Consider the following 26,666-nt stretch of genomic DNA (forward strand, 5'->3'; position numbering starts at 1 on the left):
AGCCGTACCTCACTGTTTAGTCAAGCCAAACCATATGTGTTGGAATGTGGGTTTAAACTGCTTGAACTCAAAGCAACATGGAGTTCTCCGAAATGCTAAGAGTTGCATAAATACCCTTCATGTAAACCGCGTGAGGAATTTAAATTCATTTCACAGAACTAAGTTGCTGCAGAGCACACATCACAAGCTTAGCACCAAATCTCTCCTCATCCAATAGCTGCGAGGAAAATGGAATATTATGATGCACCTGAATAATAATAATGATGATTGCAAGAATTCAGAGTTGCGTTAGAAATTACACTTTACACTTTTTTCCAAATTGGAGCAAAACCTTGAGGCGCTATTAAGAAAACTGAGACTAAGCAGAAAAGTCACTTTGAAAACATAACAAACGTTTCTACAGCACCAAAATCAATCTTTATTCTTCATCAGGTATTAAATACTTTCCACAATACAACCAGCTCTTTTCTAAAAGGATAGTCTAAGCCCGTTATTATCAAGAAAAAAAAATTCTTATGATCAAAGTGTTTAAAAAACAAAAAGTAAGGAAATTTAAACATGAATGACATCATTTCCTGTAAAGCTCAGAGGATGTCAAACGCCAGGCCCTCCACATATCACTTTAAAATGATAAAAAACTCCCCCAAACATCTACACACAGATATTTTGGCTCATTGATGCACATTCTGATATAATCACAGTTCTAACAGCAAGTCTGTGCTGACCGATTCAGCTGAAGGTAAAACAGTGACAGCACATTTCATTTTGTCAAAGGAGGGAACACTATCCTCATTTCACTGGATGGAACTCAAAGCACTGAGGAAAACAACAAAAGACATTAAACAGCTCAATCTGACTGCGCATGCTTTCCTCACGAGGGCATTTATTATTGATTTTAGAAGGAGCCCTACAAACACAGTAAACAGAAGCTCCTGGAGTAAGTGACACGAGATATATACCCCCCACCAGTGTGCACATCACATTATCTGAAACCTCAAAAGTTAGAAGCTGAACTCTGTGTGCTAGTGTTAAATAACATCCCCGCTTTCATTTCAAGGTTAGAGTTTCCATGCAGCCAACACAGTTCAAATGCAATCATGCAGAGTTCCTGATGTTTGGCCTGGATGAACGTAGAACTACACACAGGGGAAACCCCCCCCCCGATTTATGGTGATAGTGTCAGTGTTGGGCTACCACACATGCGGGGGTCCTGCTACATCATGACTGATCGAAGGTTCAGACAATCAGAAATGCTTTCAGAGTTTACTTCACTCCATTTGACCTGGACACCCACACATGTGGCAGTCCAAGATAAATCAAACTACAGACGACAACGTAAAGTGAAGCGAGCTGTGCAAACAAAGGAGTTAGTGACTGAGTAACAGAGCGATTTGACACAAAAGCACAAAAAATAGTTAAAAACTTTCCTTCACGGCGGCTTGTGAGAGTGAGGACTCCTCATGACTTGACTTGTGTAATTTAGGTTCACTTGCACATCATGTTTCCACTGTTGTGGGTTACAGAGGCACTGCCTTATTAGAACTGTATCACTGTTTAGTGGCCAATTTCTTTTAATGATTCCAGTTACTGCTTCAAGAAACAGTTACAAATGTTCCATCTCCAGAAACAGGAAAATTAACGTGTTTTATAGTATTTAAGTTAGAACAGTCAAAGATCGGAAGCAGTTAATGTTAGGCATATGTTGTTAAATGTGTGAGGTTAAATATGCGTTTCAGTGACACGGTGCTAACAAGTTTGGTAGAGGCACACATGCCCTGCTTCCTTTCAGGCCCACCATAAAGCTACTGGAAAACAAACAGGGCTTTTTACATTGCTAATGCTAAGCAGAAGTACTTCAGCACTGCTTCTAGTAACAGATCTACATATCTGGGAAATGGTGACGATAAGAGGCATCTCCCTCTAATATTTGTGAATTTAACTTAATGTATGACGCTACAGCTGAAGTGACTCTGACACCTTAAGCTGAGCCTTTCTGCTTCCTCTTTCAGTCTCTGTGCCAAACTAAGCTAACTTCACATGTTCACAAAATATGAAGATGACCTTGTGATGTAAATTGAATGTTAGCTAGCTGACATGTGCTTTTAATCAAAGAAAATCTCCCTGGCATTAATGTTTGTCTGGAATTTTCCGGTTTGGACTGCTGGCGCTCACGGTCTCATATTACGCTGAAACAGGTGGAGAAAAACTTCCGGCTGAGCAAAACCCAATGTTTGTCTTTACTGCAGACTTTCTGCCGCTCCGTGTGGTGTAGAAATCCAAACAGGCACTCCCCGTATCACTCCAGCATTTGAAAAGCCATCTTCTGAGACATGGGCGAGGATGTCTGATACGACCACATCACAGGGAAGCCTTTGAGTTAAGTGCCAGCTATGATGTGATACTTCATATTTTGGGCAGTATGACAAAACTGCTGAGTAAGTCTCTCAGTATAAGGCATAATCCAGGAGCCATGCCAGATCCAAAAATAGTCTGTGGTGAGTAACAATGATTGCTCACCAGACCGCGCCGTGCTATATGTGCACTGCGACTCTTAATTTGGTCTTTTTTGGCAGGAACAGAACAAAAGAAGAGTTTCCTCAGCTGAGGTTCAAAGCCTTAAAGAGGAGGTTGGAGGTCAGACCACACAGAAAACTTCATGTCCAGAAAAGACATCCACCACTTCGCCACTTGGACAGAAAGATTCGATTGGACTCGTGTCACAGACCGGAAGCCTCTGAATGATGGTAGGCTCCGTTCACCTGTTATAGATGAGAATAAAACAAAAACCTGGGTTAGCACAGATCACTCGAGCCAAAGCTGGTAACACTAAAGTGATTATTGCCAACACAAAGAGAATTTGACTTATACTACGGTGGCCCTGAGACGTCAAATGCACTGCAACAAAGACATAAACAAAGCCTTACAAAACACAACAGAAGTGTTGTGGGGAGACAATAATGTGATGGAGCAGCTGCAGAAGGGACATGCTAACAGGAAGTAAATTATTCATGAATCACAACCCACCCTCGCTTTCATTCAGGTCTCTTGTGCTGTTTTCTTGATATAGCAAAGTGTCAGGAAGCTGTATTCCTCGTACCAGGAGGGGCAGGCTGTCCTGTTAGCTGCTGTACGTGTTTTAATAATGCAGAGAAAAATTTGTGGGCAGTAATCTGACTACACCTGTCAGAGCCTTTCACAACTTCAAAGTGTTCTACTGTCAGAAGAGACGGCAGCAGTGTTGGGTGTGGCATGACTGCTTTGCTCTGCTGGTAGAATAATTACACTGATAAGCTAAAGATTATGTCAACACGCTAACATTAAGAAAGATTCAAGTTTTAGTTAAGCAAAAGATCTTCTTACTGAATATACAAGCACAAAAACATGAGTGTGAATCAAGGTGTGAGTGTGCAGCCGAGTTGAGTAAAGGATACTGGTTTTTCAGAATGTGTCTGCTTTGAAATTTTATATTCGGGCTCCATGTATGACAGGGAAATAGCTGATTGGCTACTGTTTTTAAGTTTTCTATTTTTTTACATTTATGTGTTATTATTAAATGCTGAGCTTGTAAACTTTTCACAAAAACTTTAATTAGAAACATCACATAAAAAGGACAGCACGGTTATTGAACGTTAATGATGATTTAAAAAAATAATACATTTATTCAGAGTCTAGAATGTCAGGCCAAGATGTTGTGTCTGCGTGGGGTGTTGTAACAGGGAGAAACATCGGTTTCATCAATTGACCAGAATATTACGCCATGTAGACGTGTTGGTTCATCCCTCGGCTACATGGCGACAGCATATTGAGAAAGAAAATTAAAAGTGGTTTTGAGGCACATTTTGATCCACTTGAAAAAAAACAAACAAAAAAACAACAACATGCAGCTTTAGATTTAGGTAGCTCAAGTCCAAGCTCAGAGTGGAGGTCAGCAGATATTCATGTGCAAAAGAAGGTTTTCACAGGACCATGTAGTTCTGTGAAAAACCTTTACTGCTTCCATAGGAATTTAGAGGGTAAGCAGCAGCCAGATGGTGCTAATCAGACGCTTGTGATGAGTTGATTTGCAGTAACTGTGAGCACTTTGTAAATGAAGACATTCTGGCAGTTTGCTGTTCCGGTGCGTTCAGTTGTGCATCTCAGGAATGAACATCGCAGCATTCGGTCTAAAGTCAAACTGTGCAATGCTCAGAGAAATAACAAAGAGAGCTGCATCTCAGACTCTATAATGTAAAAGTTGGTGATGACGGTACAGTTAGAAAAAGACTAAAAACTACTATAGCTTGTTTGGGGAGATGCTGGGCGACAGCCTCTTCTCTGTAAAAAGACCACGGCAGCACAGCTTAGATTTGCAAAGCTGCATATAAACAGAGCAAAACACCTGTAGAACAGATGAGACTCAAGTGGAGATGTTTGGCCATAATGGACAGCGAAACATTTGACGAAAACCAAAACCTCTCATACCAACTGTCAAGGATGGTTGTAGACAGGTATCGATTTGGATGATGATTCGGCCCTCAGGACCTGAGCACCTTACAGTCACTGAGTGGATGATGGACTCCTCTGTATATAGAAATATGATAGAGGCCATCTGTCTGACAGCTACAGCGTGGCTGAAAATGGATCATACAACAGGACAATGATCCCAAGCATATAAAACGAGCACATATCCACATTTGAGCCATTTTTACCAAAGCAACTGTCTAAGAACTAACAGCACCTCATGACAACAAGAGCCAGAAAACAAATAAAGGCATAAAAAGGCCAAAAATTAATGAAGTTAGATTATGTTTACTCAGAAGGATTTTAGCTGTAGACCAGTGGGGGAAAAGCCCCCACCCCACAAATTTCCACAGATTGTCAAAAAAAGTAATAAAAAAAATTTTGAGAGAAAAAAAAAAAAAAAAAACTCCTTTTGGATGTGAAAATACGCCATTTAAACTTGTAATCAAACAAGTTCTGTGCAAGAAGAATATTTACATGATTACATTTACACAACAGCTCATCTATTCTAGGCAGTGTGCCTTGAAAAGGCTTATTAGAGCATTAAAAAGAAATAATAGATTCCACTTTAGTCAAACTCTGACAAGCAAAGCTAAAATAAATGTGGCCAAATGTGAGAAATGTGAAAACAGCCAACAGTACTAAAGACAAGTCGATCCGAGGCCATTTTGAGAGCCAATGGTGAAATGCCAGCAGGTGTTGTGAAATGAAATAAGTCTACCAACAAAGAATGAGGCAAGTTTCACTTTTTTGTTTTCTAATAAAGGAAAATGGACGGCTGGTGAGTGGTTACATGAGCGATACCATCTCAATTTCCCTTTTGAGAAAATCTACAATTATCTAAGCTCAGTGGTAACTGTAGCCAACTTTCTTTCACACGTCATATCATCCTTACCATTCTGGTGTAGGCTCTGGAACACGGCGCACTTTAACCCCCATTTCGCCCCTAAGAAGCTTCAAACCTGCAATACGGGGTTTATTTGACTGCTACGAAAAAAAAAACTGTGGCATCATCTTATGAGTTTAAGGACACAACCTCTGTAGTTAGTAACAGCGCAAATAGAGTTTTAGTGAAAGCCCTGGTTCCTACTTTTAGGTATAAACGAATGCCAATTCTGTTCTGAGTCTGCTGTGAGAGTTAACGACTGATCAAACTGGCCGAGGTTTCCAAAGAGATTCCGTTTAAGAATTTACCTCCTGGTTAGGTTCAATTTCAGCAAACAAAGAGAGCAATTACTTCCTGGACTCCATCAGCACTGTAATTAAGCTCAGCAGGACAAGTGTTTCTGGGTAGGTGTCAATATAAACAATGTTGCCCAGGTTGTTGGCTGTGCTGAAAGTGGAAAATACATTGTTGTTCCAAAAAATTGATTCTGTGTCTTGATGCATCAGGACACTGTTGGAGTTCCATTCCCTGCAAAATGCTGAATCTGAAACAATGATACTTTATTGTACAGGTAACCTCATGTACAAGTGCATTTTCTCATCTACCAGTAATTATTACAGCTCCGTGACCTCGTGTCTTTATTCATAACTACCCCGAGTAACAAAATATGAAAACAAGCTTGTTACTGCTGCAATCCAACATCAATAAGTGGACATCCACAGTGGTTTACAAACATATCAGCTATTCAAAAAAAACAAAGAAAAAGTGAATTATTCTAAAGAAACGGAGGATGCAAGAACGTTTTTTTAAGTTCGAACTGCATCAAACTAACAAACCAGACGTTGTTTTTGATTCTAACTATGCTTCCTCAGGGTTTGACATTTCCTCAGTACTCAAAATAGGGGCAACGCTGACGTTCTACTCTGACAGTCTGTTTTAGCTGATGCCACTAAAGAACATCCAAATGTTTACGTCGTTTCATGGCAACTCAGTGAATACCAAAAGGAAACACGCTTAAACATGTGCCATCAATCGGTCATGTTTCCCCATATTTTAGCTCCGAGTATAAACAGACACCCACAGTTAATAATAAAAATATTATTAATAACACTTTTTATTTATTACAAGGTAAACAAATAAAAAAACAACTATAAAAGCTAATCAAGGTAAACATCGACAAGACCAAGTCAAAATGAAGGGTATGCAGTTCTGAATAGATGGGTTTTAAGACGCGATTTGAAAGTAGAGAGAGAGATTGTAGTCCCGAAGCAGGATCTGAAATTGACACGTAGGTGAACTGGAAGCCAGTGGAGTTAATAACAGGTGATATACGTTCATTAGATCCAATTCTGGATACAATACAAGCAGCTGGAGTTTGAACTAACTGCAGTTTATGAAGAGATTTATGAGGTAGACCACAGAGAACTGCAGTAATCTAAACGAGATGTGACAAGAGCACTGAGTTTGGTGCTGTTTGGAGTAAGTGAAGGACGAAGGCGGGTAACGTTACCAAGATGAAAACAAGAAGAGCGACTGATATTATTTACTGATATTACACTCTTAACCTGAGGGGCAGGTGTGACGGCAGAGTCATCAGTGGATAATCAAAAACTCCTCACCTGCTTTTCTTCAAACATGCCAGTAAAAAAAATACATCAGCTAACTTTTCTTAAAACGATAAAAATCTTGATTAATCAAAGTTATTGATAATTATTTTGTCCATTTAGTAATCACAAAGCATCCAGGGCATTTTAATTGAGGTTATAGTCAACGGTTTAACAGGTGAAATTAAACCTGGAGATGAAAATAAAAGACAAAGAACAACAGAAATCATTTCCACCGTCTCTGGTTTACATCAGGAAGAGGAGAATAGAAAAGGGAAAGTCTAGAGATTTGTCTCGTCTGTTGATCCCTCAAATACAACTGATGAAAAAAAGAACGTGAATAGAAACACACAAAGGTTTGTGTGATTTCAGGTTTATCCGAGACATCAACAGGAACATAGCCTACCTAAATATTTCTACTAAAACAGCATCAGCCAGAGAGCTGACGTGAGGCTAAACAGGGTTACGGTCCATCCTTCGGCATCTGAAAATGCAAAACCGATGCTTACAGGGAGGTGGAGACACACAAACTCTAATTTATCAAAGGAAGTCAGTTACTGGCTCCAAACATCAGCGCTCCAAATGTAGTGACATATTTTCCAAGTTAAGATATATTAACTGGGATAATCTGCTGCAACTTCCAGATGTTTCTGACACATCAAATTATTTTGGCAGGTCGCTTGTAACTTTAAACCACATGCTTCAGCACCTGAGCTATATTTTAGTCATCTAGAGAAAGTGGGACCAACTTTCTGGTGTCTACATTAGAATTTCTAGCCACTACTTCAAATGAACCCTAACTCTTACAGAGGAAGGCGGAGGGGTTACCACAGCTGCACCCAACTGACATACTTTGCCTGTCACAGTAAAGTCAGAAAGCTAAAAAAAGAAAAACTGGCCCAAATTAGATGTTTTACAAAGTACTTTAGTAATGGTCAGACTATAACCACATATGGCTAAACTATAAAATGTTAAAAAGTTTTCAAAGTGGCAAAAGCTGAACCACTTTCCAGTATTAAAACACTCTGTTCTAATATCACATTAGGTAGGCAGGTAGTAAAAATAAGAATAATTAGGGAAAATAATCACTGAATGTCACTTCTGAACCTCTGCAAATCGTTGAGCTCCCACCGCTGAGTGAATCAGCCTACAACATTATCTGATGTGCTTTCATTTCCTGTCTATTTAATGGTTGACCTTCCGTGCAGTTAGCCACAACAAGGTAGCAGGATGAAAAAACAAAACAAAAAACCTTCAGCATTACTCAGTGGCTGATTTACACCATTCATTTCTACTAGGTTAATGTAGCTCTATCCATCTGCAATAACATACTGTGTGGCAAAGGCAGAACACCTGCTGCTTTATACTTCAGATGCATTGCTGCTGGTGAAGGAGAGCTAATTAGATGAGCAATAATTGGATGGACGTCAGCTTGATTATGTTAAAATAAATAGTTGAAACCTGTGTGGGGTTTTTAGAACAAACGTTTGGGCTAGTTTTGAGAGCTTTATCAAATCCTTTATGTATTTTAGCAGTTACCTTTCCAAAATGATTCAAATCACTTTGAAAGATATCCGTGGATCATGTGCAAACAACATAGGACTGAGTTATGGATCTCTCTGTTATTGTGTTCTTACTCGTGCATCGTACTCCAAGACAAATGGAGGGATATCGAGCTGCTCAGGCTTGATGCAGGTGAAGAGCTGTTGCAGATTGTCGAGGTAGCGGACCTTTTCCTTCATGCCAGATACACTGAAAGTGGTGAAGAACCATGTTGAAACCTTGATTGAGACAAGTGAAGAAAGAGAATGGATGTGTGTGAAGAACCGTTCATCAGTTTTTAAAAACATTCAAGCTTGATTTTGCATTGCCAGGACACCAGTCATGCAATAATCAAAGAATAACTGAACACAACAAAAACAGAAAACTGAGCAAGACTGAACTTTAATGAATAAAGAAAAAGTTATCAAGAAACCAGATAAACCAGAAGTTACCTAAAGAGGAAAATATTTTCTGGATCAGTGTGGTAGGAATGTAAGGACTTAGATTAATAACAAAAGCAAAACGCTCCTGGTTGTCTGCCTTTTACAGATGTGTGGTTCTGTTAACTTCATCAGGCAGTGACCTCGAGCTTGCACTTTAGTGGTTTGCAGCTGGGATGAAAACTAGCACAAATCTCCAAATCTGAGGCCATGTTTTTTTTGACGGCAAAACGGTGGAGTCCCAACTTTGTGTCAGGATGAGTTGCTGATCCAAGTGGAGGAGTTTAAGCATCTCATGGTGTTGTTTGTGAATGAGGGGTGAGGGGAGCAGGAGACTGACAGGCAGACTGGTGCGTATGATGTGTCGGTGTGCTGTAGTGAAGAAAGAGCCGAGCATGAAAGCAACGCTATCAATCTACAGGTCAGTCTACATTCTTACTATCACCTGTGGTCACGAGCTCCGGCTAGTGAACAAAAGAATGAGGCAAGCAGTGGAAATAAGTTTCCACTGAAGGGTGTAAGGCACAGCATTTTAATCTTAAATGTATAAATATGGCTTTTTAATGTCTTGTGCTCACTCTTTTTCTTACAAAAAAAGGATAAAAACTTGATCAAAATCATCTGAAATACAATAAACTACACAGACAAGGTTTGTTTTCATACATTTATACATTATCAACTGAAATATAAATGTTTTTACACAGGCCTGTATATTAAATAAGCTTTGCAGAAACTGTAAATAAAACCATCCCTTACCTTCGAGCGGAATGTTGGATGTACAAAGTAGAAAGCCATCAAATTTTTTTTATACCTGCAAGAAATAAAGCAGAACATTAGTGGAATAATACTTCTCAGCAACCCTATGACTCATTATTCTGGAAATCAAACATAAAATTAAAAAACCTGTATTATGAAATGAAAATGATTGATGTTCTGAAAGAGGAGACACAATGTTTCTGTGGCCGTTTCCAAAGCCACACATTTACTGTCCCACAAAAACACCACTTTACAATCAGCTCCATCCTGTACATTAGCATGGACACATTTACCACATGGAAGTGCCAAATGTTTTTCCAATGCTTGGTTATTTATTTGATTGAACAGACAGGTAGTTAGACAATTAATCGACAGTGTCAGCTACAGCAGCTGTCATACTACAATGCTGCTTTACGCTGCTTTGATCAGACAACTTTAGCCATAAAACTGTGCCAAACTGTCTACAGAAGGAAGCTAATTTTAGACACTTGTCTCCATCTACTCGTATCTGAAGCTCAGTCAAAGCAGCCAAAACCACAGATGGCTCACCAGTCTGTCAGTCTCACGCAACCAACTCTCCCTGATGGAAGAGGGGCCCGAGAGGCATCTACATTTGGGAGGAACTCAATTTCAATCACCATTATTTAACTACAGACCATGTTCCAATGAAGCAACAGAGCCACATCACTGGCAAAGACATGACATGTAAACTTGAGGTTACCAAACCGGTATAAGCCTGTTATGTCTGCCATTCCTAAGTTGCTGGAGTCAACTCCCGCATCTCTGTTTTCAAGACAGAAGCAAACAAATAGACTGTGAGACTAACAAACAAATCAGGGGTATATCCCAGAGTAAGAGAGCGCCAACTAAAACTGTGGGTCAGTTACTAGTTACATGTGTTTAGAGCCAAATTCCTCGTATTTCTGATATTCACTAATTCAGATGATATTTTAAATTAATGTGCTGCATCTGGAAGTTCTTCTTGATATTGTAGGAATCAACCATCACACACAGATGTTGAGTCTTCAGGGTGAGGTTCAGATTCAGGTTCAGATTTATCCAGAGAGAACACGTTTGTCCACACAGTCCATGCACTTTAACTTTACACTCAACATTTCCACTTTACTCTTAAAATAAAACACATAAATTAAATAATAATAGTAAGCTCTTGCCCTGTAACCCCGGCCCATTTGGATGCTGCCAAAAAGTTCTTGCATTCTGGAAAACTCTGGAAATAGTGCCGACCTGAACTTCCATCCATACTAAATTTGCTTGTGTTAAGAAAAACCAAAACATTGGTCCATCAGAGGAACACACAGGAACTTTTCGTAATCCAAATAATTCAAACGTACAAAACCGTGACTTGTGGCCTTCTGCACTGGTCCAGAGCCGGACCCGAGGATATTTAAAAATAATCACTCTCGAGTCCATCGGTCTCCTGCTAAATGCAGACAACATATACGCTTCCAAAACTGTGGATATGTTCAATCTGGCGAGAGTCTGTTGGTTAGGTAATTTGAAGCTAACATGCATCTGCAGTCAATCAATAGCCAAATAGCCAGACCAGGGTTCAATATCACGATGCCAAACCAAAAAACCCCCAAAACAAAGCAACTGCTTGAGAAATGTTGCAGAGAAAGAAAAATACTCCTAAATGAAAACAGCTAGAACAGAAACTGTAACTGTTTAGAAGTAAAGTGATCCCTGAACGTGATGTGCGTGTGTTCCTCGCCCTGCAGAAGAATGAGGACACAAAGTTCCCTGAAAAAAGGCTTTGATTGTCTCTGTGACTGACAGGCAGCACAGTTCTTGTGCTTTAAACACAGAGCTCTGCCAGACCCACGCCCCTGCTAAATGACAAACTTGTTAGCAGTCATCATTTTCTACTGCAGCCAAAGTACAATATCCAAGTCAGAAAGTGTACAAGCAAACAGATAACCTCAGCGTTTTTTGTTTCACATTAAATGAGCCTTTAGTAGAGGGCAGACTGTTGTCTGGGTTTCGTTAGGTCCAGCTAAAAGTTTGCAGAGGTGGTGGAGCCTAAACATCCCTAACATTTTAAGGCTGCACTGATGAATCAGCAGAACACAAACGTTCGCCCTCGTCACTTATGACTGAATGGGGGTTTCCTGTTCCGATGAAAGGGGAAGCTGAATGAAGGCGTCTTCATTCGCATTTAAAGACTCTGTGAAAGCAAGGTTTGCTTTTTTTTTTTAAATTCCCTTTTCCTGCCTCACTGAAATATATCGCGTAACCTGCATCTGACACCCTTAGGGTAAATTTATCACACAACATAAAGGATAAACATCAGGAATGTGCTACAGTTTCAGTTTTCTTTATGAAGGTTAAGAAAGGTGTTGTGAAACCGACAGAATAGACAGTAAGAAAGCAATGAAACCTGAGAAACACAAGCGTGGAAAGGTACGTCTTGACTGCATGGAGTTTCCCACTGACACAGGAAGCAAGTTTGGTTTCTAGTAACCAAAACTAAAAAGAGATGACAACTATAAACGCTTCTCCTACCCACCGAGTACCTGAGTTTCTCTAGGTTTTTCCTTTGGTGGCTTCCAGTTAACAAAATTTCAACCCCTTCTTTTTTTCCAGTTACATTTAGATATTGTGTGGGTTTCATGTGTGTGTTGATGTTTATGGACACTAGAAATTTGTTTAATCTAGTTTCAAGTGCTAGTTTTAAATCAGTAGTAGTAGGATGATTAAGACGTACACTTAAACCTAACTCTAATAATATCTACTGTATGACCACTCATGTCTGTCTTTATTAATTTTGGACACATAACATTCACAAACAGGGGAGTCTGCGTGGATAGAGGAGTCACTTCAGAACAGTGAAGCTGTAGGTCTACTCTGATCTCTGAATAGAAGTCTAGATCTTTCTGGTTTCCATTTGGAAGATGTGGCACGACGAAAATATTCATAAATGGTGAACTTTTCAGGAGATCTCAAAGAGATCAAACAGCATCTGCCTCCATGTGTATCGAGTTCCAATGTGATGGTGCACAATGGACACGTCATTGCTCAACAGAATGACTGATTCAGGTCCAAATCCATTCTGCAACCTCAGTTATCACAAAGTCATGTCTGACAACAACTTTTCAGAGCGCTGTCTTTGAAAGGTTTATCCAGTCTCAGTTTAGAACTCGTTTGAACTCTTTGAGGCCAAGGCAGAGCCAAGTTGCTTGGCCTCAAGTCACCGCGAGACTTCGCGCCAACGCCAACAATGAAACAAATGTGTTTCACAGCTTGTTTGGCTTTTCCAATCATCTAAACACTGTAACCTTGGTGGTATCGTACTGTGGCACGAACAATGTTTCTCAACTTTAATGCAGCTGCAGAGGCTAAGAGCAAGAGCCAACGAACACCAAATAGGTCAAATGAAAGTCAACTCTAAATGTTTGTATGACCTAATATACAAAATGTTAAACACCTTGATTTAGTTCGAAAAGTGGACCCTTTGTCATGTTGATACAAAATGACCGTTAGATTGATTTAAAATCCAGTAAGCACTATGCTGCATGGAAGAAAATATGAAAGCGGCTACTATAATGACTTAATCATAGTATCGTCATGGCCTTTGAGAGAGAAAAGGAGTGAATGAGAGGGGAATTCCCAAAGACCGTCTTTTTTACACAACCTCTCTCTGTCTGATTCTTTTTTAAGTTTTGGTTAGTTAAGACTGGAGAAGTAGTTGGCCAACAATGTCAGCCAAATCTAATTCTACTTTAAACATATATTGTAAACCCAGATGACAACAGTTCTGGATGGAAAGCTGAAGCAGACTGTTCTTACTCAGTGACTCAATGCCAGAGGAATAAGACAAAAACTGGAACTAAGTTAATGCCTTATCTATTCAATGTTCTCTTCCACTTCATATCTGATTTAATGTTGGTTTTCCAATATACTTGACATGTTTTAATTTAAAAGATGGAAGGCAAATACTTTAAAAAATTGCAGTCATGCCTTTAGCTCAAGGTTTAGATTAGCCACAGGCTCAGTGTAATCAGGTGAGTAAAATGTCAGACTGACTTGACGTCAACGATGTCGTAGAGTTTCTTCAGGAAGTCGGTGTCCAGATGGTTATGCTCTCCGGTCAGCGTGTGAAAGTAAACCATAACATACTCCTTCACTGTGATGTGGTCCATTACATGGATGAAGTACAACAGCGCCTACAGCACACGGGCAGAGGAAACAAAGACACAGGATTACTGAGAGTATTTATTTACTTACAGTTCTGTTAAAAACCAGATCACCCACATCTGATACATTTTCTTTTATAGTTGCAGCTTTTCCTATTTAAAAACAGATATATTGCATTTTGCAACAGGTACTGAGGAGTAAAATCAAACGTGCAGTGAACAAGGTTAAAAGCAGATCAATGTGACCTGTGCTTGCTCACACGTATTGCATTATTACGAGTACACGAAAAAATTAATCTGCACCATCTGTTACGGTGAGGTCCGACATGACTAAGATCACTAAAAGTGCTTCACTTTGACATACTGGCACACGTTACCTTTTCAAGGTCAATGAGGGTCACGGGGATGTTTCGTCCAACCACGACCATCACCGTCCTGCCACATATATCCACGCCTGGACAAATACACAGTAAAGTGTAAAGACACTCAGACCCTGCAATTTTGTATTAATTGAAATATAGTATCACAGTATTGAAACAGAGCTGCAGATGTAGTAAGTGAGAAGTGTGGAGATACAGTCTGTGTTTGGCCCTCTGCCTACAGAGGTCATCTGGCCAACACTGAGTAATAGTTTTCCAGCAGTTCAGCCTCTGCGTCTGTGACTATGATCTGGACTTTTCGCTTGTAATCTGCAGTGATTTGGAAAGCTGACTTTTGGATAAAACACTCCAACTGTAATGTGCATTAGTGGCTGTATGACAGCCTTTGTTTCTTACTTGAATGCATACAGACCTTCTACTTGTGTAGCATCACTACAAAATGTAAAATGTTTCTTTTGCATATTTCTCTAAGACAGTCAACAACATAAAGAACATTTTTTTTGGAAAGACTTTTCTTGTGATACAAGTAAAATACATTAAATATATAGTTTTAAATTAAATATTCTTTAATTTAAAACTATATATTTAATGTTAAAGCTTAAATGTACCCACCTCAAAACACGGCCTGAAAGTTCAAACAGGTTCAACCTTTGCCTCACTTGACATCAGCTGAGCTAATTGGTGCTCAACCTCGTCCTGGACTGTGTGAAACAACACTGCCTCCTACTGGTGATGACAGTCAATTGTGCCTTAGAGAGGATGAATTGCTTTCGCTCTTCATGCAGAGGCGAAACAAACTCTCAGGCGAGCACCCTTACAATACACATGTCTGAAAACTGTCTCTTGGTTCCTGGTTTTGTTTCAGATCTACATTCAGACGTTGAAAGACTCCTTCAAAGATCTAATATGCACGTCCCATGCTCAAACACCTACCAGTCTGGTACAACGCTTTCAGCGCGGCGATGTCTGACAGGTCCTCTGCTCTCGCTCGACACAGCCAGCGACCGTAGCTGCAGGATTAAAACAGAAAGAGTATCTTAAATATATGCAACAATTAGCGGTTACACACATGCTATAACTACTGCCTCTGTAAATTACTGCCAAAACATCTACTAAAAACCTATAAAAACCCCAAAAAAAACTAAAAAGAACTTTAAGTGTGATCATGAAAGCAGCCGAAACGTAGCCGTTCAGAAATGTTTCAGTAAAATTTTAAGTGACAAACACTTACAGTGCAAACTGAAACAACATCAGATAGAAATACTTCATAAATAGAGTAATTCAAATTGTACTTATTTACAGTTTAGTAACTGAAGAAAATACTGCACTTGATTTTGCACGTGAAAACTTTAATACAGGCAACGTCAATGTTAATACAAGTGGAAAACACTTGAAGTATTATGTTATTACATTTATTTAAAGAAAAACATTTGAAAGCATCATCGAGTTATCTCACAGTTTGCTTGGACTCTTACTTTCTCTGGTGTTGCTTCTGCATGGCTGCCTCAGACATCTGTCCCTGTAAAATCTGTTTCCGCTGTTTGTCTACGTCGCCCTCCATCCGGGCGAAGGCGTGAGTCCCAACCTGACCCAGATCCAACTCCAGGCTGTCCTCTTCACATTCATCTAGACAAGCCAACAGATAAGACATCGTAATGAAATGCTGAACTTGCATCCGATACTACTTACAAAAAATAATTAATCCAGTTAACTCTGGCTTTTTTAAACGATCGTTTCCCCTCAAAACACTATCTGTGTACAAGTTTTAGCAAATTATAAATGCAGCAACATTCTCATGGGTTTGCTTGTTTGTCCGTATTTATTTTATTACACAGATTCCAATTCATCTGCAAGGATGCCGTTACACGTGTGTGAAAGCGCTGCTATGAAGTCATAAACTCAGCTGACAGATTCCAGGCTCGGGTTCAAGTCTGTTTCATTCCTTGTTTCTCCAAGACCACATGCACTGCTGCATGCATGTCTGTGCATTTTATCAACATCCAAACGGACATGTGCATCTGTCAGTGTGTATACATCAGCCTGTTGTTATTGGGTTTCACTCGCAGGCAGCCTGCTTGCTTTGGATCAACACCCCAAAGCCACATGTCGATGCTTTGAAGCATCAGGCCAGCAGGCACCACACTTGAGGTCAATGGAGGCAAGAGGCTCAAAATGGAAACCACAAACACTCACTAACACATGGGCTGGTGTTACTTTCACAGGCCTCTTCACCAAAACCTAACATTTAGGGTGCAAGCAAAGGCTTAGCTGAGGTAAACTAAAGAGGTCATACAAAATCCAGTTTATGTGGAGGGTTTAAAAACTCAAAATATCTGTTTGTCCTTTGTGTTTTTATTATTTTGCTATTTCTACAGAACCGTTGGGCCTCGATTACTTTCAATAAAGACTACTTGGTCTGCATTTAGCTAGAGGACAAATAAAAATGTTGGGAGACTAGAAAAGCTTTGATGTGCTTCAAAACAGTTTCCCTATTTAGAATTCTGAAAGTTTCTCGAATCTTCCTTTGTTTGATAGTCGTGTGCTGATCACATCAAACTCTTTCTTTTAGGAGAACACTTTTGTTCAAGGGCTTTGAGACAATCATTGTGACGAGGCATTATGCTGGTTAAAATCTGCCTGCGATACTTCTCATGTCCTGTCAGTGCTTTACTACAAATAAAACAATCATGTCCTGACACTTCAGGAGCCTGAAGGCAGATGCAGTCTGACTGACTCACAAAAACAACCTGAGCTCTAAGTTAATCATTATCCAGAGTGTCATCTTCACACTGTATTTAATGATTGAGCTCAGATGTTTTATGGTTCGGTTGGTGAGTGAGTGACAAACAACATGAATGGCTGACAGCCTAAAAAGCCAAACGGCTGACTGCTCGGTCAGACTATTTCAACTTGACAATTAAGTCCTTCAAATGAAAAGAAAAGCTTTTATTCTACAAATTCAAACTACAGGGAAGAAATGTTTTGTTTCTTTTCGACTGAAATGAAAGTGAAGCATGTTGTGTGTCCCTTTCCGATTTCAGGAAATTGTTCATCACATTATTGAGAAAGAAAAAAAAAAAAAGAAGGCTGCACCTTCAATGCTTCCTGGTTTCTCTGTGATGCGGATCCGTCTTTCTGGAACCACTGGTTCACCCTCAGAATTGCCGATGTCAGCTGGGATGAGAGGTAGGCAAGCCTTTTCTTCTCCCTCAGAGCGTGGGTAGTACAGAGGGAGTAACTTCTTGAACACAGACTGAAAGAGCACAAATATGAATATATATATATTAGTGATTAATATGCACATGGCTAACTTAATACAGCTGGTTTTAAATAAGAGGAACATGCAGGTTCAGTGTTTCCTGTTGGTCTAAACTAAAGACAAGAAGTCAAACAAACCTCCTCTGTGTCTGAAACCGCAAACACCACCGTTTCTATGCTGTTTCCATGATTCTCCAAGAACCGCCGCACTGTCCCTACAAACACATTTGTTTTGGTTTGTTACAAGATAACACAGACAAATAACAGCAAATCTGTAGTTTACAGAGAACTGCAATTTTTCTAAGACTAAGAAGAGGATGAAACCAACTGAGATGCGTCCTTTTCTGTGGTGTGGACCTGTAGTCGTGTATTTAAGTGAACAAACCTGAACAAACATTTTGCAAACAAGCAGAATATTTGCCACATATGGTTCTCTTTGGGTGTTCACTGAACTAATACACTCAACTATGCCCCGTGTATATCCAGTCTTACATTCAGTTCAGGTTTTGTGGTTATTTTACAGCCAGTAGTAGCTTTAACTCCAGAGGTGAGTAAGACTTCTGTTTGAGTGGATCTGAGTGATTTCAGGGTGGCAATCTAACCTCTTAGATTAAATTCCACTGTTTTGAATTTGGGCCGATTACAAGCTTGGGGAGTTCAATTTTCCAAAGGGGTCACATGAGAAATCGGGATTTTGGTGGAGGGCTGCACCGATAAACTTACAAAGAGAGGTAAAAAAATAAGAAAATATGACTAAAATAAGTGTCACTCCAATAAAAACCTGTGTGTGTCTGTGTGTCTTACTCAAAGCAATGTGTGTTGCATCCTCCGGAGGATAACCTCTTTTGATTGTGGTCACCACACAGAAGCCAACTGATGCCATTGACTGCTCTCTGTGGTGAAAAATGAAGAAATACAGTCTCACATACTGCACATCACATCTACAGTACACACCGACTATACAATGTCAAATGTGACATACATCATTCCCAATATGTCTACATGTTGTCAATACAAACAATGGTTCAATATAGCACCTTCAGATCCCTCTATTGACCTTGAAGAAAGGTCAGAGGTCAAATGTGACATGATATTTTAAACCTTCATATGGCACTTTCTATATGCTGACAATACACAAAGTTCTCGGGCTTTTCATCAGTTTTTGACCAATAAGTCATTGAGTTGACCTTGAAGATCTTGGTGGAGACAAATTTAAGACAAATTTGAAGGGATTATTATGGACCCCACTCTACACACCTACAAAGTTTTCACAGTTCATCCAGAACTTACTGAGCTGTTGTGTTTATAAACAGAATGACACTACCAAAAACATAACATCCTTGATGGAGGTAAAAATGTAATTCCATGTAAAGAAAATGCTGGCAGCCGTCAGTGCTTCCCCTCAGTTTTCTAGTAGACAAACCTATAATATCAATTCGAAAGTCCTAGGTGACCTACGCGAGTTATCGCATTTGCAAGATTTTCAGAAAACTTGTCCTCTGACCTTGAGTTTGAGATTCAAATTTCCCCAAGATTCTTAGTACATACATGTATGGTATTCATTTAAAACTCCTGCCATGTTCTGGATTTATCACATTCACAAACTCAGGTGTCCATGCTGCCTGCCCACCTGAGGGAGGCGTGACAACAATCTCTGACCAGCCTTTTTACAGCTGAGGGGTAAAAACAAAACACTAAATACCTCCAGTACTATGTCTGTGAAGGTTCTCAGTCATCCAGGTCATTGTAGTCAAAGGAGCTTGCAAAGAAAAGCGTCTGGACTTCTTTAAGTTGCTTGAAGACGTTTCACCTCTCATCCGAGAAGCTTCTTCAGTTCTAAGGTCAAATGGTGGAGAGTCCCAGATATAAACCTAGTGGGAGTAACCCCCCACAGAGGGACAAAAGGACCCCTGATGATCCTCTAATCGCCTGAGCCAAGGTGTGAAACTGGGTGTGGGTCCCAATCAGCCAGTTTCACACTTTGCAAGCTCCTTTGACCTCCAGTACTACTATTTAAATTTTGCCAGTCTGACTTTTTCATTTCTTTTTTTGTCTTAGTGGGTTCAGCCTTCTCCCCTAAATCATCATCACTGCTCTCTCCACTTCATCATATACTGCAAACATCTATATCACCAAGTAGATCAGGACAGAAACGGCACAATCTGGTCTGTGAAATATTGATTAGGAAATTGTGGATTTTAATCTGAAACACTGTTTTTTGGGGGGGTTGTTTTTAATTTATCCAATGAGTTCATATTTTACAGATGGATTTAATGTTTTTCCATCAACTTTTAAAACAGATCCAACTTTTCTAAAATCAGTGTTTCTGTAATCTGAAAAGCTGGAAAGCTCCGTCACTTTCATTCAGTGACTGTTTGCTGATGCTTTCTGACAGAATGAAACAGGTGAAAATTGTGAAAGTCCGATTACTGCCAAGTTTAGCACGTGGGCTGAATTATAAGTTGCTGATTCTTACGCAGCCAGCTGCATGATGTTTCTGTAGCAGCTGTATAGTGAACTCTCTGCTGCCGTCCTGTATTTGGCTTTGTACTTTGGCCCCACGGTGTGGATGATGAACCGCGCCGCTAGGTTGAAGCCCTTGGTCAGCTTTGCCTCCCCGGTGCGACATCCTGGACACAAACACACAAAAAGATTATTATATTTATTATTACATGTTAAAAATAAACTCTCATGACTGTTGATCCAGCAAATACACATGTGAATCAGAGAGCCGACAACTGAGTTCATGAAAGAGAAAACTGTTTTCCTTTGACAATTAAATTTGCTGATTAAATTTTCTGGTATGCTAACCACACAGAGGTTTTTATTTTGAGCACCAGCTTCTTCAAATACTGCATCTTAAAGCATCAATATATATATAATAATGTATATATTTTTAGGTGACGTTTTTTGATGAAAAGACACTTCCAGTGTGTCGGGGTGAACACCAGTAACTTGACCTTTTTTTGTACTTGGGACGTCTGAAAAGCCAATCTCAAAAACACTGGCACACATCCACAGTGATGCAGATAATTGAATAACAAACCCAGACATCTTTGCAGGGTTCAAATCTGTATTTGTTCCTTGAAATTGGAGCTCAAAGTTCAAAGCATATTACTGGAAGCAATTCTGCAGAAAGTAGTTCCAGTGAAAACTGGGCTCCTGCTTCTAAGTAGACCGTCTTTAACAACAACGGCTCTGTTTCTGGAAACAATGTTTTAGATGACTTTGAAAATGAAATGAAAATGCACAATGGTGGTGAAAAGTCAGAATCAGAGATCTCATCTCAGCTCTAACAATCTCATTTGTACGATCAAGAAGCCAGAACATTTGTGTGTTATCAGTACTTTCAGCAGCTGTAGAGACTTGATAAAAGTTACTCTGTATTAGAGTGCCAGCGGTAGTGCCAGCGTGATATCAGGTGACTGGTTATATTTAACACTCCCAGTGATATCTCTGAGAAGACCAAAGTGAAATCAAGCTCATTTCAGCAGTTTAACCATCCATGTCTACCTTTGAGTTTAAGCAGCTCGTCTCGGAGCTCGGGTCCTGCCAGCTGATGGATGCTGTCAGACGTGGGGTTCTTGTCGTTTAGCGACTCGTTGCTGGTGTTCACGACGGCGGTGCAATTCAGCAGAGCAATGTCACCAACACTGTGGGGAAAGAAAAACAATCTATTAAAACTATACAGAGTAAATACGAATGATATGGCGTATAAAAAAAACGTTGTGATGTCATTTTGCCAAAGATGTTGTCCACTTTTTTTTGCCATAAAACAATGTTTTGTATAAGTTTGTTATTCTGTATTTTCTAGGTGTGGAAATGTTTTGGACAAGGACGCAATTTTTGAATAGTTTGATGCTGTATGCAGCTACAGCAGATTTACAATGAAACAATAAAGATGCAATCTAAATGCAAACTTTGAGCTTCAATTCATGCGGCTGAAGAAAACTTTTATAACGTAACGCATTTTCAGTCAAAGTGTTTAATGTGCCCACATTCACTGAATATGGGATAAAAGCACCGTACAGTATGTATGTCCTACACATACACATTAACTGGAGCAGGTATACTGGACTATAGCATGCATTATATTTTTAATCTCATCTCTCTCGAACAATATTTTGTATGGACAATCATGTTTGAGTCATCATACGTTTCCAACATCACCCCTTTTGGGAACACCGTTGTACCTACACGGTTAAACAGAAGGCTAGTCTATCGTTGTTTTTGGTCTGAATTAGTATAAGTGAAACAAAGATATCCTCAGTATGTTGAAAGTGTTTCACGCTACAGGCTCCAGAGGTGCCAACATCAAAGGATCAGAAAGAGGAAATCTGCTATTTGGTAATGTCTGTGGGTTTGAAACTTTTTACAAAGAACAAAAAGAAAAAACTAATTCACTGGGTTTTTTAAAAAGTATTATTTGGGTAACTCATCCATTTGAGTACTGTGAGAATGATGTTTTTGCACAGTCACTTGGAAATAGAAGCTAAAAATCTGCACTTTATTGTTGCATTTTAAAAACTATTGTGTTGACACAGAGAGTTTAAATTATGAAAACTGTGCCACTGTCCGAACATTTCAACACCCAATTGTACTTCTACTGATGTTCATTATCCAAGTTGCTTTATGTGACTTTTATTGACAGCCATCACCAGGCCCCAGTCACAGCACAGTGGTAACCAAAGACTTTTTCTTTACCTCTAACAGTAACAGTGACCGACGGATCCAACATACTGCAAACATTTAGACCTTGAAGACATTTGGCGAAACTTTAATGCTTATTTTAATACCTGAAGTCAACTCTTTGTTCAGAAGCCCTTCAGGTTGTGTTAGGAAAAAACAATGAGGAAATGCATGTGTTGACAGTGTTTGATCACAAGACATATTCAGCAACCAGGACCACGGAGGAAGAGTTGTGTATTTTTTTTGTTCAGCTCATTCCTCCTAGCTCAATTACAGATGAGTCACCAAATCAAGTCAAGCAGGATGCCTGCAAACAACAGTGAAACAGATCTCGTGCGAATCCCCTGTTCCTGTTTTGTCAAATGCTAGCTTCTGTATTAAGTCGTAGAGCAGATATATCCCAAACTAATGAAACGTCCTCTCCCCATTTATGAACAAAGTCATTTAACAACATATAGTACCAGGTGTGCGCTATCAGAGTATCCACGAAAAGCACAAGTTCATTTTAAAACAATAAAAATAGCAACACATTGACAGAGTTATATCATGACTATGACATAAATCAACAAACATTACTTACAGGAAGAGTAACATTGCTACAAGATTCTGTGAAGAACTTCAGTGTGATGATGCTTTGAGGTCCAATGACATTGACTCTGACATTTAAAACAACCATAAAGTAAATAAAATAGAATAATTTTTTCTTAATTACTCTATAAATGACTTTCTGTCAAAAGAAATGAGCCAACAGCTCTTTATCTATTTAATGAGACACTATTAAGACTTTCAATACCTTCAGATACCTTGCTTGGACTTTACTTTTTAACCACCATGGGTTTAAAAGTAAGTTTGAAAAAGTAGTGAAAGAATGAAAATCTAAGCTGTAGTCATATGGAACCTCTGATATTAGCTCAAAAATAGACCCCTTTGTCATTCTAGCTGCTGGAAGGGTTAAAAGCACCACTGCTCGAGGGTCAATTGCGCTCAAATCCTGGTCATGCTATTGTGGCAGGAATGTGCGTGCTCTTGATGACTGCTCAGGGGAAGGCTGGCACCACAACAAGGCTCCTAAAGAAAAACTGCTGCCAAGTCGGGCTCCACATAGTCATGCGTTTCTCTACAAAGAAGATTTACGAGGTTATGGACTCTGAACAGGTTTGTATGAGCACATGGACACACAAGCAGCATTTACTACTACTACTATATGATACTGCTAATATCAATACATTAATATTACTGCCCTTTTTTAGGATGTATCTAGGATCACACACTTTGCTTAAATGACAGATGATTGATAGCGATTACCAGAATACACAGATATGCATCCAAAAGTGTGTTTGGATTAAGCAGCCAAGTGCTCAAAGTCACCCACTGTGAGTTGGGTTCTCTTTGGTTAAGGTGGGTGGGAATACACACTCTGACAGGTAAAAAGTGAAACTTTTGTGGGCATTGATCTGATTTACTGATAGTTTCGGTATGATTGGTCACTTTCACAAAAGCAATGACACACACAGCAGCTGTATCTTACTGCAAAGAGCAGATGTTAAAAAAGAAGAAATTTAGTATGACATACTTACAAAAAATACATCATATAGACCACCAAAACCAGTTAAAGCTACAAGGTAAAAATACTTTCAAACTTTAGTTATTTCATTGTGACATTTTTGCTTGAATGACTATATGATTCTGTGTCTATCTTTGTTAAGCACTCACTAACTGTGTAGGAAGAAACCGTGGCTGACGTTGTGACCTCTTATGAAAAAGACAGATTTCTACAGAGCAGCAACAATGTGAAGAAACAGCGTGACTCACAAGAGGATGATCTTGCGGTTGATATCTGGTCTGTAGGGGAAGGGTGAGGGGAAACTCTGGCTGAGCATGCTGTGGCTCCGGACCAGCCGTTTCTCCTCGCCGTCATTGTCCAGCTGCTGCTGCCATGTGGGAAGAGTCTGGATATCCACAAACTGGGAGCGAGCACCCAGAGGATCCATCCCCATCTGGCACTACAAGCCTCGAGAGGATCACCAACTAGCTGGGCTGCAAGTACAAGATAAAGTCATTTGCCTATTTCCAGTGTCTCCCTGTGGCTTTGACAGACAAAAAAATAAAATAAAAATCTAGATGATTGTGGAAATGAACAGTGCTCGTTTGCTGTGCTTTTGAGAAGATCTGCATTTTGGTTTATTTTCACAGGTAATCAGTCTATCCTAGCTGTGATCGGGCCACAGGTCACCAGTATGTTGCAAGGCTAACACAGAAAACCTGACAACCCATTTATGTTCACATTTATGGCCACATTAGGATCACTGATTGGCCTTAACCCCATAAATGACTCGGGGAGGAAGCTGGAGCACCCACACAAACACAAGGAGAACACAGAAAGGTGCAGGCAGGGAGAACTAACTGGCAAAAATGACATTATCTTTGAAAACTTGAAGGGTAAAAACAAAACCTATGATTTTGTTAAACATGTTTCAAGTATTGGATCTTTGTGCAAAACCCAGTTCAAGGGTGTTCCAGTCTCCTGGAGGTGGCTCTGGCCTCCAGAGACCTGTTTGGTGGCTATGAGGACATTAGATCATCAAGAAGACCTAATAAGATCACTTAACAGAGCAGTTACCTAGCACATGAAAAATAAATTCAGGTCTGAAATAAACCGTTTAGAATAAAGAAGTGTTTAAAAATTCAAACCTATAAGACTGAGATGTTATTTTTTCTATGCAAATACATATGTAACATGCATCCTGTTAATCTATCTAATAAACTGATCTGTAGGAGTCTGTAATGGAACCACATTTTTACTATGTCAGTATGTCAGTGACCTACATAGGTTTTACTTATCTCCGGGTCTTCAGACAGTACAAAATATGCACGTGACTCTGAGTTCAACCTCAACGTTGGCAATACACAACTGTCAGACAGACAGCACTGCTGAGCTCGGCCAGCTGTTTTAACAGCACACATTTCAACCTGGCTTACTGAAACACTTAAAGGAACTCAGGAATCATTATTACAAATAAGCTTTCCCGGCAATGAAAAGTCAAGATGTTTGTCATGAAGCAGGTCTACGGATTAGAGAGTAGAAAACCAGCTGTCGATTCCCATTCCTAATAACGACCTGGAGTAAAGACGGACCTTACAAACTACATGCACGGCTGCCACCAGTCTGATTCCAGACACACACATCAGACTGTCTCTGATTTACGGCGGCAAACTCAACAAGAAACCCTCATTTAATAACATTATCACCAGATAAAAGCTGGGCGCTTCATTGAATACACGTATGACAGTAGTCCCTTTGTTCACACATGTAACACCATATAAACCCCAGCTCGAGATAAAACCATGTCATGAGCACGACAAAACTCGTAAGCCTTAAATAAGTTCAGTGTAACGCAGAAAGTTATTTTTAGTAAGCGGTCGAGCTGTTTTTGTTTGTAATTGGCTGCTTTTCTTGCTGTTAATTTGTGGCAAATTGGATACTTTTACTTACTTTTTGTAAATTAAATAAGCAGTTTGAAGACATGGCATTTGGCATGTTACTACTCCATTAGCTCTGTAACAGCTGCATTTCATTAAAATAATCAAACACATGTGTGATAAGCATCCGTCACAAGAAATTAATCGTCTGTCTCTTACCATGTAAACTTCTTTCTCTTCCGAAGCATTTCTATGTCAGGCCAGAAAAGCAATAGTCTCTTTATAAATCGATAAATAGTGCACTTTGGTCAGAGTGTTTCAGAAACCAAACAGACAGTTACCCACCTAGCAATGTATTTCCTTTACAGGGGTGATGTCACGCCAAAATTATAAAAGGAACAATTAATAAATCTTGACACGACACCATATAAAATCAAGACGTGATGTTCATCCTCAGGGTCCTCATACTAACAAGCACAAATACTGCAAATGCAGTCAAAAAGTAAGTTTCAAAGTGCCAATTACAAGGATTTGCACATTTAGCAACCATGCTAAGAGCTGATTGTTGCGGCGTAAAGTCTGGAGTATTAAAAGAAATCAACATCCCGTTAGGCATTTCAAAATAAACTTCTAGAAATGTTTTCATTTAACTACATTTCAAAAACTACATTTCATATAAACATGACAACTACATTTTCCCATTTTCTTTGACCTAATTCGTTCATTTCTGAACATAAACGTGTCTGCTTGCATCTTTTTGATCTAACTTATTACATTTATTTCTCAAGTGTCATTAATAAAGTGCTGTGGATGATTAAAAACGTTTCTGCTAGGTGCTTGGATTAAACAAATCGAGTGACCTCCTGCATTTAAAAAACACCCAAAACATATACCTTTCCTTTAATAGGGTACAAATGCACCTTGTTAAAGAATTTCTTCTGTTTTAGTCCCTCCTTTAGAAAAAGCCAGTTAGGACTCCATTAATTATGTGTTTCATTAATTTTATCATTATCAAGTAGTTAGTGAAAGTCTGTTCT

The 26,666-nt window shown here is 39.4% G+C and overlaps 1 protein-coding gene across 3 annotated transcripts; it reads right to left on the reverse strand.

The window, feature by feature from the left end:
• Nucleotides 1-360: 360 nt before the first annotated feature.
• Nucleotides 361-26,225, reverse strand: gdap2 (ganglioside induced differentiation associated protein 2). Of its 3 annotated transcripts, XM_005745275.1 has the most exons (15): nt 25,975-26,225; nt 25,849-25,879; nt 24,022-24,246; nt 21,034-21,173; nt 19,997-20,150; nt 18,325-18,413; nt 17,659-17,735; nt 17,356-17,515; nt 15,738-15,888; nt 15,196-15,272; nt 14,260-14,336; nt 13,773-13,912; nt 9,729-9,783; nt 8,628-8,771; nt 361-2,759 (listed from the first exon to the last, which is right to left on the reverse strand). In XM_005745275.1, the coding sequence occupies exons 3-15, from the start codon at nt 24,204-24,206 to the stop codon at nt 2,718-2,720; spliced, it is 1,491 nt and encodes a 496-aa protein (XP_005745332.1). In that variant the 5' UTR covers nt 24,207-24,246; nt 25,849-25,879; nt 25,975-26,225; the 3' UTR covers nt 361-2,717. The 3 variants fall into 3 exon arrangements, with proteins under 3 accessions (XP_005745332.1, XP_005745330.1, XP_005745331.1); XM_005745273.1 differs by lacking the exon at nt 25,849-25,879; XM_005745274.2 differs by lacking the exons at nt 25,849-25,879; nt 25,975-26,225 and adding an exon at nt 25,703-25,778.
• Nucleotides 26,226-26,666: the final 441 nt, after the last annotated feature.

Source organism: Pundamilia nyererei, unplaced genomic scaffold (genome assembly GCF_000239375.1).
Source record: "Pundamilia nyererei isolate P.nyererei 1_Seehausen unplaced genomic scaffold, PunNye1.0 scaffold00157, whole genome shotgun sequence".
Classification (NCBI taxonomy): Eukaryota; Metazoa; Chordata; class Actinopteri; order Cichliformes; family Cichlidae; genus Pundamilia; species Pundamilia nyererei.